This window comes from Anthonomus grandis, chromosome 1 (assembly GCF_022605725.1).
Source record: "Anthonomus grandis grandis chromosome 1, icAntGran1.3, whole genome shotgun sequence".
Taxonomy (NCBI): domain Eukaryota; kingdom Metazoa; phylum Arthropoda; class Insecta; order Coleoptera; family Curculionidae; genus Anthonomus; species Anthonomus grandis.
The window spans coordinates 36,701,636-36,720,619 of NC_065546.1; the positions used below are offsets into that span (position 1 = coordinate 36,701,636).

General features: G+C 34.5%; 1 protein-coding gene across 2 annotated transcripts in view; it reads right to left on the bottom strand.

The window, feature by feature from the left end:
- The window catches only part of LOC126738206 (ankyrin repeat and fibronectin type-III domain-containing protein 1), a 495,291-nt gene that overhangs the window by 221,140 nt on the left and 255,167 nt on the right, over nt 1–18,984 (bottom strand). For both annotated transcript variants that reach the window (XM_050443423.1, XM_050443433.1), the window contains exons 3-5: nt 13,098–13,273; nt 12,858–13,038; nt 12,623–12,799 (exon numbers count right to left, since the gene is read on the bottom strand). In XM_050443423.1, coding sequence (XP_050299380.1) covers nt 12,623–12,799; nt 12,858–13,038; nt 13,098–13,273 — 534 coding nt within the window. The remainder of the gene's footprint in view (nt 1–12,622; nt 12,800–12,857; nt 13,039–13,097; nt 13,274–18,984) is intronic.

The window sequence follows — 18,984 nt, forward strand, 5'->3', positions numbered from 1 at the left end:
CATGTGTGATTAGAGATATCGTTCGATAATTTTCGCATTTTTTGGTGGATCCCTTTTTGTGAATAGGTATAAATGCAGACGTTCTTTAGGCCAGTCTTTAGGCCAATGACCACTTTGCTAGATCTTATTACATATATCATGTAGGATTTTGGTTCCCGGGTCTCCTAGTACTTTTATGAGCTCAGCACGAACTCCGTCTGTTCCTGAGGATTTGTTTAGCTTTAGGTTTTTTATAGCTTCTTTAATTTCAGATATAAGAATATTGGGCTCCATTTCAAATCGTGTGTTTTCTTTCTGTTGTTCGATCGCTATTTTGGTTTCTTCGGTGTATAATTCCTCACAATATTGTCTCCATCGTTCGATCACTTTTTTATCTTCCCATACTATCTTTCCGTCCTTGTCTTTAATTGTGAAAGTCTTTGGTTTGAATTTGCGTGTTATTGCAATCTGCATTGTCTCTGTATCTTTTTATTTAACCTCTTGTACAGGTCGCAGTCTTTTCTCGTTAGGGTGCCCTTCCTTTTCATTTCTTTTCGTTTGTTAATTGTTTCTATGGTCGCTTGTGTGATCCAGGGTTTGTTTGGCCGATTTATGGGGTTATGTGTTAGTTGAAGGTGATCTGCTGTCGTCTTAATAACATTTCTCAATGCTTCCCATTCTTGGTCTGGGTCTTGTTTATTCATTATGTCATGTTTTTCGGCCTCCAATTTGTTTTGTATTTCTTCTTGAAATTGCCATTTGGCTGTTTCCATCATGTTGATCCTGTTGCGTTGGTGGTAGATTCTTTTTAGATGGAGCCTGCACTTCATTAGTAATAAATTATGATCTGAACCACAGACAGCTCTAGGGTACGTCTTGCAGTTAACGACGGAGGATTTCCAGCGAGATCTGACCATATGATTTCTGTATCTATCTCCTGGTGATGTCCATGTGTATATGCATCTTTTATGATGTGCAAATAATGTGTTTGCGATAGTAAGATTTTGTTCTTGGCAGAATTAAAGAATTCGTTCACCTCGTTCGTTTCTTGTCCCTAAGCCGAACGAACCAATTATTCCTTTGAGTTGTTCATCTATATCTTTTGTTTTGCCAATTTTAGCATTCATGTTTACAGTAACAACGAGAATCTCATTATTAGGAAGTTCATTTATGGTAGCATTCAGCTGCTCATAAAACGCCTCAATAGCTTCGTTCGGGCTACGACGCGACGACTCTAAGATAACTCTAATAAAAATATTATCATATTTGCAGATAAACAAAGCGTCTGAAACAGTAGTGAACGAGAAATGAATCGGGTGGGTTGGTACACAACACAGTTGGTAACAATAGTATCGGTACATAGTAAGATCTGGAGAGCAATTCAAAGGTTCTAAGCTTATGCATACTCAGCTTCATATCACAAACTGTAAAAAAAATTCCAAATCTTTAGAAACTTATAAATTTAGATTTTTCCTATCCTTACGCATAACTGTCTATCACCGTACCTCCCCTATAGCACAACCAAAGCAAACCCGTTTTATCATTTAGCAATTAATTGAAGTTGGCATCGAACTAATACTTTACTACCTTGTGGCCTTCAGAGATATCAAAATTGTAATGTCTAGATAGTGCCAGATAAGTGTGATGTCATCGGCCATTAGAGCAGGACTTTCATTAATTAACATAAAGGAGAAATTGAATCGGTCTCAGAACTGAGCGTTAGAGTATTCCCAATATTAAAATTATATAACAAATTCGTACCTCGAACATTTGAAACCAGTAAACACTCTCATACAACTGTCTCCCAGATAAACAGAAAACCATATATGAAATAAGGATTTGTTTCCCAGGTAAAGCGGTAAAGCAATAAAAAGGTTCCTTCCTAATAGGCTTTTTCCTGTCGTTAAAATCTAAAATGGCTTTAATGTGTTTCAAATGCGGCTTTACCCAAATAAAAAAATTTAAATTTATATTAAATGCTTTACAAAAATTTTCCACTTCGCCAAATTATATTAAATAAATTGAAGAAAAATTGAACATGACTAGAATGATAGAAAAATTATCATTTTAAATCGCCCCTTAACCAACCCAATTCCTGCTATCCACATGTTAATAAAAGGATTCATATGCCACTGAAATCTCTTAAAATATTATTTTTTTACAAAACCAAACTATACAATAAGTTAAACCCCAGATAATGCCTTTTTTCATAATATGTCTTCAGTCGTATTTCTTATGTTTAATTAACATTTTTTCCCAGATGATAAATTAGGGAGATATATAAGAAAACTCGTTTAAGCAAACAAATTCATTTTAAGAGGGTGTCTGATTAAAAGTTTGCATGCTACCCGATAAAATCGGATTAATTAATCCACGGCTAAGAAAACTGTTAATTTGCCACATTTAAACATTACTCTCTGCATCTTAATGAAAAAACTTCGAGTGCACATGCAACCAGAAACAAATAAAAATTCTTGGTTTTACCTATCTGGATGTCAAGAGGTAATCTCTCTTGCTTGTAAGTGTTTAAGCAATATTAATACTTTTGGTATGAAAATATGGCAACACTGTCAACGTTGATTTTATAACTAGTCTTTTGCTGTCAACGTTCAGAGTAACATATCGCTCCGTTGGTAGAAGAGTGACACAAGTCAAAATTCATCATATTCCAGATAATTACTGAAAATCAACCTAAAACAGCAACAGAATTATGTGGAAAAGCGACATTACTGTAAGTTTCACCAGTCGCCGCTAGGAGGAGCAAGTGTCGTTTGTTTATTTTACTAGTGAACCTTTTGCTTTTATTATAGAAAAGTGACAGTCGTGATTTAGATCCCGTGAGAGAACGTTGTGTTTGTGAAAATTTTATAGAAAAACATCTGACTTGGTTTTATGTCGGTTTACATAGAAGGTAAGTTAATGTTATGTCTGTTTTAAAACGCCACTTTTGGAATTGTGTCGTTTTTCTATATAAATTCATAGCTTTTATGTGTTAATCTGACCTGAAGGTCATAATTCTAAATGTGCCATTTTTCTTTATATTTGGGAAACAAAAGTTTCGTTTTATGTCTACGCCCTTACCTCGAATTTAGAAATGTGACACTTTTTCTTAAATTATTATTGTAGTGACCTAGACAATGGCATTTTTAAGGTTTATACTTATTGTTATAAAATAATAATAATAATAATGTCCCAAAGAATAAGACTGTTAATAAAATTATCCCAAAAACGTAATGGGTATGACAATAATTCCTCGCAATGCTGGGAGGTTATGGGAAACAAAATTAATGGAACTGGTACTGCTACTACACAATACTGTGAGGGTAATATTATACAAACTGATCCCACCAATGATACTCATATTACAGTACCCAATGCTGATGGTGTTCCAAATACTATAAAGATACTCGATAATGACGGTAATGTTTTTGCAAAGCCTCTCGATGGCACGTTTGTAGATTGTTCTGTTAAAACGAGTAAGTAAATCAATTTATTTAATAGTAAGACATTCTTGTAACAGTTTTCTACAATAACTAAATAATTATCGACTTACTTAAATTACCATTCTTACTACGTTTTATTTTCTTGTTTTAGATGACATCTTACCTATAGTACAAATCGTAAACAAAATTAATGAAACGAGCAGTACCACACAATACTGTGATGATAATATGCAAATTCATCGCACCAATAATACTCGTATTATAGAACCCGATTCTGTCAATGTCAATAATGACATAACTCTTTTAGCAAAGCCTCTCGATGGCTCGTATGTAGATTGTTCTATTGATGCGAGTAATTAAATTAAATGATTTGATTCTGAAAAATTAATTTACATTGTTATTATTAATATTTATAATTTTGTTTCTTTTTTCAGATGTTGTCTCCAATTTCTCTAATTTTCCAGAGCCTATTAAAAACAAATTTAATTCATCAATTCATTCACGTGACAATAATAATATGGATTTGAATAATGTACCTGAGGCTATTTTACAAAATTTTGATAATGAAGAATATGAAGATCCATTCCATAATTCCGACGACAGCGATACAGATCCCGATTATATAGATTCTGGCAGTGAAAGTTCTAAACAGTCCGAAACTGAAGTAGGTGAAACTTAGAAATAGAGACCGAGAAGCAAGAGGACGGTGAAACCGCAATAAGAACTAAAAAGCGTAAACGCGATAAGTAGACGTGGAAGAAAAATGCTCCGAAAATAGCTAGAAATTTTGGCAATCAGTATGTTTCATCTTCAAGGTCCAAAAAAATTGTAGCCGCCCGAGAAATGAAACCTCCGTGTGGAAATACCTGCAAATTGAAATGCAATACAAGGATCGCTGCTGAAGTTCGAAAACAAATTTTTCAAAATTATTGGGCCCTCGGAAATTCACAAAGACAACGAGACTATTTATCATCATGTATGACCCCTATCAAACCAAAGTATCAATACCATAGGCATGAATCCAAACATCGTGATAATACTGCGTTTCATTTTAATATCGACGGGATCATATTTGCGTGTGCAAAACATTTTTTAGATCCACCTTAGACATAACGGACCGACCCATAAAAACAGTAATAAGTAAGCGAGATGAAGTTGGTGGAATGATTTCAACTGATCTCCGAGGAAAACACGGCAAACATCAGAAACTGGATGCTAGTATCAAAGAAGGAGTTCGAAGGCATATTAACTCCATTCCAAGAATTGAAAGCCATTATACAAGAGCACGTTCTTCCCGTGAATATATTGAAGGTGGAAAGTCCTTACGAGATCTACACAGGGACTATGTTAAAGACTGCACAGAAAAAAATGTACCCTATGCAAAGTATTTAATATACCACCAAGTATTCACTCGTGAATTTAATATCTCATTCTTCACACCTAAAAAAGATTAGTGTGGGGTTTGTGCCACTTATAACAATTCAGGAGAAGAAGAAAAACAAAATCTTAAAGATGAGTATGAAATGCATATTTCTGAAAAAGAGATCTCTCGTTTAGAGAAACAGTCTGATAACAAAAAATTAGAAAACTCATGTGGTAGTGTGTTTTGATTTACAGGCAGTAATGCCATGCGTCAAGGGAGATTCGTTCTCTTTTTATTATCTATCAAAACTGAACGTCCTTAATTTTACGGTGTACGAAATAAATCAAAATCAACAAGGTGACCAGTGCTACTGCTTTGTATGGGACGAAACCCAGGGACAAAGAGGAGCCAATGAAATTGGTTCTTGTCTTCTGAATTACATTGAAGAAAGGGCAAAATTAAATACTAAAGAAAAATTTGATTTCGTATTGCATTCTGACAACTGCGTGGGACAACAAAAAATCGTTATATTTTAAGCATGTACATTTATGCTTTGTTAAAATACCCAAATGTAAATTCAATAACACATAAGTTTCTGATTGTAGGTCACACGCAGAACGAGGGAGATAATGCACATTCCCTCATTGAATGCCAAGTTAAACGGTCTTTAAAATCAGGCCCTATTTTCCTACCAGCTGAATATGTTGTTGTCATCAAAAGCGCAAAAAAACTGAAAACCCTTTTCTGGTAAGAGAAATGTCCTATACGATTTTTTTTTAACTTAAAGCGACTAAATGAAAAAGTTGGAAATATAGAAAGTTTTAGAAAAAGCAATGATAAGCTGGACTGCATGAAAGTAATTAAAATTAAGAGGGAAGCTCATATTCACAGTTTTATGTCTTTTATACCTTTCAATGTTAGTTATTAAATTATTAAACCGCACGTAATAAAGTGTTTTCTCTAAGCCCTAAATATCACACTGCGTAACAGGTTATGGGCCCAGTGAGTGTTCAAAATTGAATTTAAAGTCAACATCTTTACGACAAAAAAGGAAAAACTAAGAGCAAGCCACTAGAGATATAGGTACGGGGACAGTGGTATCGTTATTGTTAAATATCGATACGAGTAGGAACGAGCAGTTGAGTTTAATAGTAATACAGTGATTTCGAAGTAGTGACGGGCTAAAAGACAAAAAAATACGATAAAACGATGGAGGCAACAGTAGCAGTGCCAGTTGCTAAATTGATAGGTGATAACTGGATCAGTTGGAATGTCCAGACTCACATTGCATTGAAGTCCAAAGGACTCATTAGGGTTATCTCAAGGGAATCACAAAGGCCAGCAAGTTTAACTAGAAAGAATGGGACAAGAAAGATGCAAAGGCTCAAGAGGTAATAGTTTCAAGGTTGACACACAAAATACTGAATCATGTTTTACCCCGTTCCACATCATCTGAAATGTGGGAAAAACCAAAGTCCATATATGAACACCAATCTCAGGTGAGTGTCCATTTATTGCACCAAGAATGTTTTAGTCTGGAGTAGAAAAATTGTGGAGTGACTGACTTTTATATATCTCAGTTAGGACATTAGAAATCAATTGAAACATTTAGGTAAAGAGTTGAGAAAGGAAATGATTATTACAAAGGTTCTAATGTTTTTGCCAGATAAGCATTTTATATCAGCATGGAAATGCACAAGCAATTGATAAAGGAAGACCCACTCAATCAAGAACCTCATGCAGATGCTATTTTCGCCAAGTTTAAGAGACAAAACTCGGGTCTAGGAGGTATTAAGTGCTTTTTTTGCAAAAAGGTGGCCATATTAAAGAAAATTGTCTTCTTTACAAGTCTCGAGATGATACCAAAAAGGTAGAGCCAAATGTCATTATTGTAATAAACAGGGGCATTTTATAAGATTTCTGGTTTAAAAAGAGGAATGAAAAAGGAAAGAGAGGTTCTGAAAATTTGCAAGATGGTGCAATGTCAAATGCTTTTATGAGTATTCTTGACATTATAAATACACCAGCGACTTTATTATTATTAGAAGATGCCAAATTAGACTCTTCAGATTGGTGCTTGGATAGCGGGGCGAGTGACCACATGTGTTCAGTTCAGTTCCAATTTATGGAAGCAACAAATGGAACTAGGAGAGTAAAAATGGAAAAGGGCTCATGCTTGGAGGTTAAAGGTGTTTGTAAAATTAAATTACAGGCATAGTATGGAACAGAGTGGATAAATACCGAACTGAGCTGAAATACTGAAAGTGTTGTATGTTGCTGAAAGTAGGAAAAGTTTTGGACAAGGTCCTAAGGATGAAATCAGACAAATGTGAAATTGTAGACATGGATGGATTAGTAAGAGCTATTGCGAGAAGGCAGGGTAAGCTTTTTAAAATAATGTTTAAAATTACTGATGTGGGATATTCAAATGTCGTGGATAATGTTTTAGATTGGCATAATAAGATGGCTCATGTTAAACAACATAATTTACCTTTTGTTAACAGTAATACAAGAGCTTGTCGAACTATTGAAGTAATGTCGAACTATTGAAGTAAAAATAAGGAGAAAATTTTTAGGTCTGAAAATGGACTGCAGTTTGTAAATAGCGACATTAAGGCAATTTTAGACAAACAGATTATTAAGCATGAGAGTACATGTGTTTATTCTCCTCAACATATGGGTGGATAGAACGTGAGAATCACAGTATTCTGGAGGCAACCAGTACATTATTACATTCTACAGGTTTACTGACCCAAGTTGTTATGGACTGAAGCAATTAATACTGTGGTCTTTGTATTAAATAGAGTGACAAAAAGTCATGTTAGCGCCAAAACACCCTCAGAGTTGTGACATGGAATATTTTTCTTGTCAGTTAAATGAACCATTTATCAACCACGAGGACAACCAATCAGCTATAAAATTAACAAATAATCCTGAAAATAGGCGAATAAAACACTTAGACATTAAATCCTTTTTTATTAAAAAGAAGAAAGAGATTGGTTTCATTAAAGTCTGTCTTTAAAAACTGAAGATCAGGTGGCTGATACGCTGGCTAAAGTAGTTACAACTGCAAAATTATTAAAAATCAGGAGGCAGGTTAATTTAATTTAAAGCATGTATCATTTTAGGGTATAATATATTCGTTGTTTACAAAAGAGTGTCTATTTTTAAGTTAAAATATCAGTCTTATAGCCTTTAATTATCCACTAGTATCCACAAAATTTTATTCTTTTCCTATCTCCCACTTAGAGACAGTAAATTTCATGTTAAAAATTATTCAAGTTTCCCCTGAAAAGGCGCACGGGCTTGAGATTTCTTTTTAATTTTCATGATGCTGGATTGTATTAGAATAGAAGTACTTGTTTTTCTATAAACGGCGGTTGGGAAAATCTAGTTTTCACATCTGGTCATGTAAATATAATGTCCGAAAAGTAATTCGTCATTAGGGGTATGACCGGAAATTTCTGGACAAACCAGTTGAGAAGATTGACGACCTACCAGGTTTCGGCTGGATTCATTTAGGCGTTAAGTTTGGTCAATGTTTCTTTAATGATGTGATGTCGATTTTATTAATTTGGAGTGAATATCTAAATTGATTAGTTTACACAGCGATTAGGGTCAAAACTCTCAGTCTTAATACTGGATTTTTCTTTCACAAAAAAATCCAGAAAAACGCGTCAAATTAGATATACAGGGGGACGTTTAATTATGCATTTACTGAAGTTCTGTCAATCACCTCCTCACCTCCAGCTAAGGCGCAGCAGCTTTTTAAAAAGCAGGCGATTTATTATTGGTAAAACTGTCAGTTTGACGCATGCAATTTTTCAATTTTAGTTAAAACAGTGAGTTAATAAAATGGTGTATACGCTAGCCGAAAGAATAGAAATAATTTTCCTTTATGGAGCTCAAGATCGGTGTGCTTGCAGAACCGCGAGAGCATTTAATGAAAGGTATCAAGTTAAAAAACGTGAGCCATAAATACGTATTAGAATTGATACGAAAATTTGAAGAGACGGCATCGATTTGCAATAAGTAAAAATATGAAAATAGAGTTGTCGATGAAGCATGCCAAGTTGAAGTACTAGGACAATTTACTATGGATCCAACTTTGTCTATACCAAAGGCCGCAAAACTAACAAATATTTCCACTGGTTCCGTACATAAATTTAAAAAAAAAAAAAAGTTCTTTCCTTATAAAATTCATATTCTTCATGAACTCCGAGAAGATGATTTTGATAGGAGAATTCAATTTTGTGAAGTGATATGCCAGCGAATTGACGACGATCCCCATTTATTGAAGAACATTTGCTTCAGTGACAAATCGACCTTTTTTTTTAATGGCCTGGTGAACAGACATAACTGTAGATACTGGGATAATGAAAATCCGCATGTTTTTCGGGAAGGCCATACCCAATATCCCCAAAAAATCAATGTTTGGGCAGGAATTTATGGGAATGAAATAATCGGGCCATTTTTTTGGAAGAAAATTTGACTGGCGAAATTTATTTAAACCTTTAAGGAAATGCAATATACCCTTCCATCATTCAATGTATGGAAAATCAAGTAGATCAACATGGTGCTATATTATTGAATGAAAATAATATACATTTTCAGCAGCATGGAGCTCCCACACACTTTGGTAGTTCGAGAGTGGCTTGATGAAAATTTTCGAGAAAAGTGGATTGGCAGACGTGGTGCAATCAAATGGCCTGCGCGGTCTCCGGACCTAACCCCACTAGACTTTTTTCTTTGGGGCTACTTAAAAAGCAAAGTTTATAAAACCCCACCTGAGAGTATTGAGATTTAAAAAACTAGAATATTTTAAGAATGCAGAGAAATTAGCGGGCAGACCCTTGCCAATATTCGTAAGGAGTTTGAAAATAGGCTTTTTTATCACACCATGGGGTAGCCATTTGACATACCAAAGTTTGGCGTAAATAAAATATTCATTATTTCAAGACATTTTCGCTAACTATTTGCTTACACATTTACCGATTTAATTTTTTTTAGTACCGTTGAATAGAGAATTTTACGCTCCTTACTATGATGTATCACACGACGGGGGTTCCCATTTGACATATTTAAGTGAGGTTAGCTGGAGGTGAGGAGGTGATTGACAGAACTTAGATGCAGACAGTAAATTAGACAGTAAATGCATAATTAAACGTTATTAAGGGTGGATCGTTTTGAAATTAAAGCACTGTATATATATAAAATAAAAATGTGTTTCCTGAGTAAAGCGTTAGGACAAAATACAATCTCTTCATGATGCCTTTTCCCGCTTTAAACATGGATGGCTTTAATATATTTAAACTGCAGCTTTGCCTGGAAATAGAAAATTTCGAATTCTATTAAGTGTTAAAAGAAATCCATTTTGCTAAATCATTTTAAATAAATTATTGATAAAGTGATCGTAAGTATGTAGGTAAATTAACATTTTAAGTCTTCACTGAACCGACCCATCCTCCTTTCCATATATTAATAAAAAGGTATATATGCCACTGCAACCTCCTAAAATAAAATTTTGTACAAAACAAGATTTCACAATAAATTAAAACTCAAATAACGGCTTCTCTTATGCCTCTTGAGTCGCATTTTTCATTTTTAATTAACATTTTTTCTTAGGTGATAAATTAGGCAGATATCTCAAAAAATGTGTTAATAAAGTAATTTAATTTTTAAGGGCGTTTAATCCCACGCAAGCCGATAAAATCAGATTAATTAAATCGTGGGTGAAAAGTTAATAATTTGCCGCATTTAAGCATTTTTATTTCCATTTTAATAGAAAAAACTTCGAGTGCAATTGCAACTCGATACAAATAAAAATTCTCAGTTTTCTCTATTAGGATGTCAACTCCGGGTAGAAGCAAACAAAACCAGAAGGCTTTATGCAGTACGGTTGGGACATATTAAGTTTCCTGAAAAAGTCATTTCTCTTGCCTCGAAGTTCTTTTTTTGTGTAAATGCTTTATACGCAACCGGTTTTATAGCCTTTAATTATCCACTAGTTTTCACAAAAATCTCCGTCTTTTTTAACTAGGAAAATAGCAACTTGATGTAAATCGCACTCAAGTTTGAAATGGCGAACGGACTCGAGATTTCTTTTTTGTTTTCGAGGTGCTGCATGGTTTTTGAATAAGAGCACTTGTTTTTCTTTAAACAGCTGTTGAGAAAATGTAGTTTTGGTCCTCTGAATGGATTAATAAATTATTAAACGGGGAAAAAGAAGCGTTCGGTTAATTGCCTGTGACCAAAAAGTATTTCGTGTTTATGTGAGGCACGATCGAAAATTTCCGGTAAAACTATCCGACAGATTGGTGACCTGGCTGTTTCAAGCGATATTCATTTAAAGGTTAAGTTCGGTCAATGTTTCTTTAATGATATGATGTCGATTTTATTACTTTAGAGTGAGTATCTAGATTGATTACTTTACAAAGCGATTAGAGTTAGATATCATCAATCAAGAGCCCGTAATAGTAGACCATATAGCAGCACGGATTAATATTGAATTTTTCTGTTAAACATGCCTATGAAAGCTCATTATTTTTATTAAGCTAATCAGGTTACCTTCATTATGTAGTAAAATGTCTTTAAAAAACATTAAAAATATTGCTAAAATAGTCACAAACTCCAAGTCATGTCGCAATGAAATAAAAATTTATTTCTCAGGTAAAGCAATAAAAAGAAATATAATCTCTTTCTAATACTCTTTTAAGTGTCATTAAAAACTGGAATGGCTTTAATGTGTCCTTTTTTAGTGTATCTGCTTCATATACAACCAGTTTAACAGCCTTTAATTATCCACCACCCATAAAAGTTTTCTTCTTTGTTAACTAGCAAAATAGTAACTTTATGCTAAATTTCACTTAAGTTTTACTCGAAAAGGCACACGGGCTCGAGATATTTTTTTAATTTCTGTGGTGCTCTGTTGTATTGGAATAAGAAGCATTCGGTTAATTGCCGAAAAGTATTACGTGTTTATGTGGGGCTCGACCGGAAATTTCCGGAAAACCCATCTGGAAAGATTGACGACCTGTCGTGTTTAAGCGAAACCCATTCAAAGGTTAAGTTTCGTGGATGTTTCTTAAATGATTTGTTGTCGATTTTATTACTTTGGAGTGAATTTCTGAGAAGAAACGTAGTGGAAGTTAATGTTATTTAATTAGCCTACACAGCGATTGGGGTCATAAATTCGCCATCAGTGTACGGTAACTAGGGGACCTTATAGCACAATATTAGATTTTGTCATTAAAATTGCTTATAAAACCTAATTATTTTTATTGAGCTATTCAAGTTACCTTCAACATGAACAAACCATATAAGGCCTTATAAAACATTAATAATTTAGCTGAAAAGCCGCAAAACGCTAGTTTTCTTGTGCATCTGCAATTATGATGCAATGTTAAATATGAAATAATGATTAGTTTTCTCGGAGAAGCGTTAAAAAGTAATTTAATCCCTTCTGAATGCTTTTTCCTGCCGTTAAAAACCGAAATGGCTTTAAGGTGCTTGAGCTGCGGCTTTACCCGGTCCCAAATAGAAAAGTTCGAATTTCTATTAAGTGCTTAACAGAGATTTCCCATTTCGCCAAATCATCTTGAATAAATTAGGGAAAAATTGAGGAAACCCGATTATCTATCCATAAAACCCCTTTTGAAACCATAATAGCTATATCCAAAGTTTCAATTCTCTGCTTTGTCCAATGAAGCGACTTTTAATCAAACTTCGGATAGGAAAACTTTCCAGAGGGGCATACTTAGTAGTTAGAACTTCTTAGTGGAACTAGGCGTTAAATGAACAAATTTAGGGTCAGCCTAATTAAATGCTATCAACTTACCTTTCCCAGCTAAGTCGCCTAATGACGTTCGAATCGTCAATGACGATTTGAGTTTTCGAACTGCCGGGGGTAAGTAATTTGCTGATTTTAGAAAATGCGCCCGTAGACGTGCCGGGCTGGGGCGAAGCGGGTTGCATGCGATACGCCCTCGCTGCAACCACATGCGGTGATGGCACCCTGAAAATTTCGGAAAGTGATTGAGTGAAATATGCTTCATGCCGCAAAATAAATTTACCTGAGCATGAGCCCGCCATCATCACTACGCTCCGGTCCATAATAACCACTCCCACATAACCTACTAATAGCGGACTTGCGACGGGTCTCGAGACTAGCGGGATCCTCACGGCTAAACGATACTCGAGCCAATGATAACCTGCCGGATTTTTGACAGTTTGGAACTTGTAAACTGTTTGCATCTGAAAAAAGAAATTATGAACACTATAAATAAACATAAGTGGTTTAATAAGTGACTTACCATTCACTTTTCCTCCATAGTTTCCCAATTGGGCTTGTAAAATGTTTACGCCAGGAACGACGATGGCTGGTAAGGTTCTGGATCGGAGTAAGGGTGGGGGTAGTTTTCGACTGGCGCCGCCTTCAAGGCCGACGCAAGATGCCCTTTGGTCCGGTCTGGCTGCTGCCAGTTGAACACTGAAAATTTTAACCACATTAACCAGAAGGTCCTAGTTTTAAGCGGAACAAGGTGCATTAATGATGTATATTGTCTCTTATTTCAGAGCCACCTATACACTTGTATCTCAAATGGATTTAAAAGAAACTTATTGGGTCACTTAATCATTTAAAAACGTGTATCTAACTCTCTAAGATACATATAATATGGATATATATTTATACTAATTATTTTAATACCTGTATTAAATGTTAATTTATTTTATTTATTCTTATACATCTACTGCTAAATAGGAAAGTATAGGCTATATTTTGAAAATTTTAAGCATTATCAAATGCTTCTCGCCTTGGAGTCCAAGCAAGGCCCTGTTTTAATTTTAGACAATGATATGCGAGTCATCTTTAATTTAATAAATAATAATCGTATAATTTTATTTTATAATATTTTATAGAGACTTAAAAGATATTAATCGAAGATATAGATTTTTCTGCCTCTTTAAATGATATGTTAAGGTTAGCCATTGCTAATTTGATTTTTTTTGTAGCTTAAACTTCTCACAGTTTTTACTAATTGAAGAATGAGGATTCGATTTGCAGTGCGTACAATATGTATTCCAATTTGAATAAACTAATAGTAAACCTATCATTAGCTCTACTTAAAAGATTTATAAAGGATATTAATTTAAAAACTTTACTAAAATTATCAAACTTACGCGTCAGAATTTAACAGAAAACCGTCTCCCTAAAGAAATCAAAACGTACGACCATGCCGAAAAAAAAACTGGTAAAGCAAAATCTTGCAAATTCTTGGGCTATTAGAATAATAAAATTTGATAATGTCAAAGTTAATTTAATTTTGTGACAGCCGCGTCAACAAAATCGTTCTTTTAAAATGGTCGCATTATCCCTTCAACAAAAAGAGATAATATACACTCGTCTGATAGATGGAGTTCCTATAAGAAGGATCGCAGAAGATTTGGGCATGAGTAAAAATACCGTTTCCTTGGGTAAGGTAAAAATTGTAGAATATGGAGCTATTGTAAGAAATTCAGATTCTAATCGACCAACAATTTCAAATGACATTTAATATAAAGAGTAACTTGGCTTTCTAAGAAACAATCCGTTTAAAGCAGCAATAAAGGCGATAGAAAACCCACATTTTCCTGGTTCTGCTAATACAGCTGATAGTAGGATAATAAATTCGGAAATTAAAAGTTCCTGTGCAACAAATAAAGTATTTTTGATTGAAGCAAATAAACAGAGAAGATTAGAATTTGCTCATCAATATGCACTCCACAACAACATATGGGAAACAGTAATATTTTCGGATGAAAAAACCTTTCAACAGTGCAATAATGGCGTCTAAAATGCGCGTTTACAGGCCTTCTAATACCAGATATGACAAAAGATATACACATAAGACTAATCAAAGTGAACGTTTTAGTATAAACGTTTGGGCCTGGATTAGTTTTAGCGGACCAGGCGTGTGTCAAATAGTGCAGGGAAGGCTTAATGCCTTAGGATATTGTAATATCATGAACAATGTTATGATGCCATCGGTTGGTGTAGTCTATGGGCAAGATTTTATCTTCCAACATGATAATGGCTTTTCATAAGCCAAAATCTCGTTGTTAGTTAAAGGAAAATATACCGGGTGGTGCGTCGCCGAGCGGAACATAGGAAATCCGATATAAATTTTAAGAGGGTCAATTATTAGCTTCCCTGTATATTTTACAGAAAAAATTTTAGATAACTTTTTGAAGAGACCAATCTGGCAAACCCTCGTGCAAAGTTTCAAAAAATTTTAATAAGCAAATCTTAAATTATTCAATTAAATATAATTGCAAAATTAACAAATTTTCAGTTCAGGTAAAACCAGACACCAGCCACCGGCAAACAATTTGTTATAAGGCTTTATCAAATCTGACGTACAGCCGAATACAAGAAATGTTTTTTTTTCGTTTTATTAATCTCACAACCATACATTCAAAGTAAGACACGTTAACATTACTTTTTTATTTAAACTTTTATTTAATATAGCGATGAAGTTAAACCAATAACAATTATTATTATCGATGATTAAAGAAATAATTTTATAAACACTATCCTAACCGATCATAAAATTCATTTCTGTTTTACGTTACTAAGTTGATATTGGAAAAGTTTATTACATTCTAATGAAATAGCATTTTGTAACTGGTTTTGATTCTCAATTTTTACACTTTTATAAATGACACTTTTTAAATGACCCCACAAAAAGAAGTCATTCGGTAAAAGATCAGGTGACCTGGCTGGCCAAAGTATCCGGTACCGTGGACATTTCCAAGCACTCTCTAACCATACGGGCATTATGGGCCATGCAACCATCCATTTGGTACCAGATCATTTCGTCGGTCATCTCACGAAGTGGCGTATCTAACAAAATTTTCAGAAAATAGTTACGCCGGCAAAACAAGTTGCTTTGGTACTCACTTTGATCTCACGAAGCGGCGTATCTGTAACTGTTATACCAATGGTGCAAATGTATATTGCATTTTCGGCGTATCTTACAAAATACCCGTACGATATTAGAAGGATTTAATTTTAGAAAATGCTTTGAAGAAATATCTCATATTAGTCTTGATTAATTTTTGCTTCCGCATTTTTAGCATCTTCTGGCAGAAAAGAGTAATACAACTGAGCATCGTCGGCATAAAAATGGTAAAGGCAGTTTTTCACTTAACGTTCACTTAACGTTCTTGCCACGTTCACTGGTTCTAATACTTAAGATTCTAAGGTCTTTTGACAATGACTTAAAATCTTTATAGTCTCTGAACAGCATTGGAATAACCCTGTAAGGTCTTTTTGTTCGTGCCAGACTAATTATTGGGTATAGTTGAGAAGGCAAAAATATATTACTAGCTTTGGAAATAGCTCTGTTGATAGCACTGTGGGCTGAATCTCCTTCGCTCTGCCCATGATTTGTTTCAAAAAAACGTAAAGAGATTTCCTCTATTGTGGGAAATTTGCTTATGGAAGGAATCAGCATAGAAGCGACGATGGAATTCTTGTTTTGGCCGTAACATCCATCTGGGTACAAATAAAAATTCCGAATACCTTTCTTACTATAATATTCCAGAACTTGTGATACGCAGGATACTATTTCAGAAGAACCACGCTTACTGACTGCTTCGTTCCACACGAAACAAAAGCACTCTTTCGTTGCTATGTTATAAAATGTAAAATTGTATGTAGCCAAACGACTTTTATAAAAAATGGCGCTTTCATTGGAAATTGGCACATAAATCACCTATTGTAAGTCAAAAACACCACACACACTGGACTTATCTTCTATGGCTTTTTTTTTTACACTGGGGTTTCAGTAAACGAACCCTTGTTTTTTCGGCAATATGAATATCATAGCGAGTTTTTAGTTTCTCTTTAACGGTTTCTTTGCCTTCCCTATAGGATACGCAAAGAGAACATAAATGTTTTTTTGGTGAGTGAAAAGACAAATTTTTAGTCTTCTATAGGTGTGAAAACTTGGTTTTTCCATCCTTCCAATTTTCTTTAATTCATCTAGATAGATACCATGCATTCTCCTTAGATTCAAATCTGGATGCAAGTACATCTTGGTCGTGCTAGCACGACAATAATGAGATTCCATCTTGAGAAATCTATCGATGTGATCACTCATTTCCTTTCTTATAAGTTCCTCTCGTTGTTTGTCGCCTTTTTTTCTATGTCTTCCTCCCCTTTTATCTGTTTCCAAGATTCCAGCTTCTTTTACCTTACTTAAAGCAGTTCTGGCTGTACGTTCTGAAATCGATAAGGTATTCAAAAATAATTTTTTACAAACTATCAAGCGTTTTCCAGATAATGCTGTTAAACCGTAAACTATACTTTGTTGTCTTCTTGACTCCTTATTAGTAGTTTTTCTTTTGGTTGTTCTGTTGTCCATGTGTCGTATAAGATACTCCCTTTGCCGCGTCAAAACACCAAGTTCATAATAATATTTAAAAATTATTTTTCTATCTTCTTCAGTTATCATGATGCATTGCTTGCCAAACTTCTTACACTTTTCTGAATCACAACGTTCTTTGATTAATCAGGACGAAACAGGTTTTTTCGTAAAAGGACTAATGTATTCTTTGCCCAAATCTCTAATTTTTCTGGCAAGTTTTTGTTTATTAATCCTTGGTTGTTTTGCTGAAACATTTCCTTCTTTCTTTGTACCCTCAACTAAAAATGATTCGGGACGTGCTTGTTCTTGACTCTTTGTGGGCGGAGTAACTTCGACAAGTTGCTTTGGGTTTTTATTTATTTTTTTATGATTTTCAGAACAAGTATCTGGGTCTTTAATAAAATGTTTCCAACAAAGTAAAATAAGGCATCGGTGACAGGAGCTCCAGACTTCCCCTTTACATTTAGCAACCTCGCACACTCCCCACGGCGGGTCAGCATCTGAGTCATAACATGGCGACGGACTACGCGATTGCGCAGAATGAGACGTATCGCCTTGCGGAACATTGGTTTCTTTTTCAGGAGTTATTACTTGCAACTTCTTTTTAACTAATGTAAAAAGTGGATTTACATAATCATTCTTGCTCCATATCGGTTTCAACTTATTAAGCGGAATGTTGTCCTCGGGGTCGCTAATACTTTCCTCCATGGTTTCAACAACCAGGACACGTCTCCAATACCACTTCTTATTAAACAACATTTTAACTCGATTTCCCACTCTAATAGTCTTAGATTTATATGCACGTAGTTCACTAACATCCACCACGTTTTTGGTACCATCAACCCCGAGCACAAGGGCATCCATGTCTACCCGCAGTGTGGTAATCTGAAACAGAGTGATTTATTTAGATTATTTCCATTGCAAATAAGCTCTACTTACAACTCGTTAAAAGCATACATTACTTACCAGTTATACTTTGTATCACACTATTTACACACACTTAGTCAAACGTTTAGAAATACTCTTTAAAAAAATTGATCTAATAATGGGTTAATACGGACAATATAAAACCCGAAAACTCAGATATCACTGCGACTGCATACACTCGACTGGAAGAATAAATATTACAGTGTGCACAGACCGTGTACCGTCTCCGAACGAGATCCAACAGGTACTACATTTTCAAAAATTCTTTCAAGAATTTTTGAAAATGTAGCCAGAATACTAATGGTTCTAAACTGATTAAAATCTGTTGGATTATTTACCTTTGGTAATGGCATCACAAAGGCCTCTTTCCAACATTTGGGAAAATAGCTGCTTTCAATGCATTTATTAATTATATGCAATATAAAAGGTATTATAAAAGGGCAGCACATATGAATTAATGTTATATTAAGATTGTCGATACCAAATGCTTTGGATTTAATGCTAAATAAAATAGAACATATATCATTATAACTCACTGTGCGAAATAAAAATAAATTTGAAACGGGCAAGGAATTATTTTTATAAAAATTAATTATTTCCTGACTATTATCGCTGCTAGGTACCTTACTGCTGTCAACAAAATAATTGTTAAAATTATCGGTATTCTTAAAAGCTCCAGGAATCTGTTTTTGCTTACAAGGTAATATTTTTCTTAATTCACTCCATTTTTCCACATATGTACAGTTCCTAAATATATTTCTATAAAAAGCTTTTTTTTCTGCTCTAACGGCTGTGGTGGTATAGTTCCTAAGTTGCTTGTAATACTTCCACTTTACAGGCAATGTACTCGTTTTAAAATCTT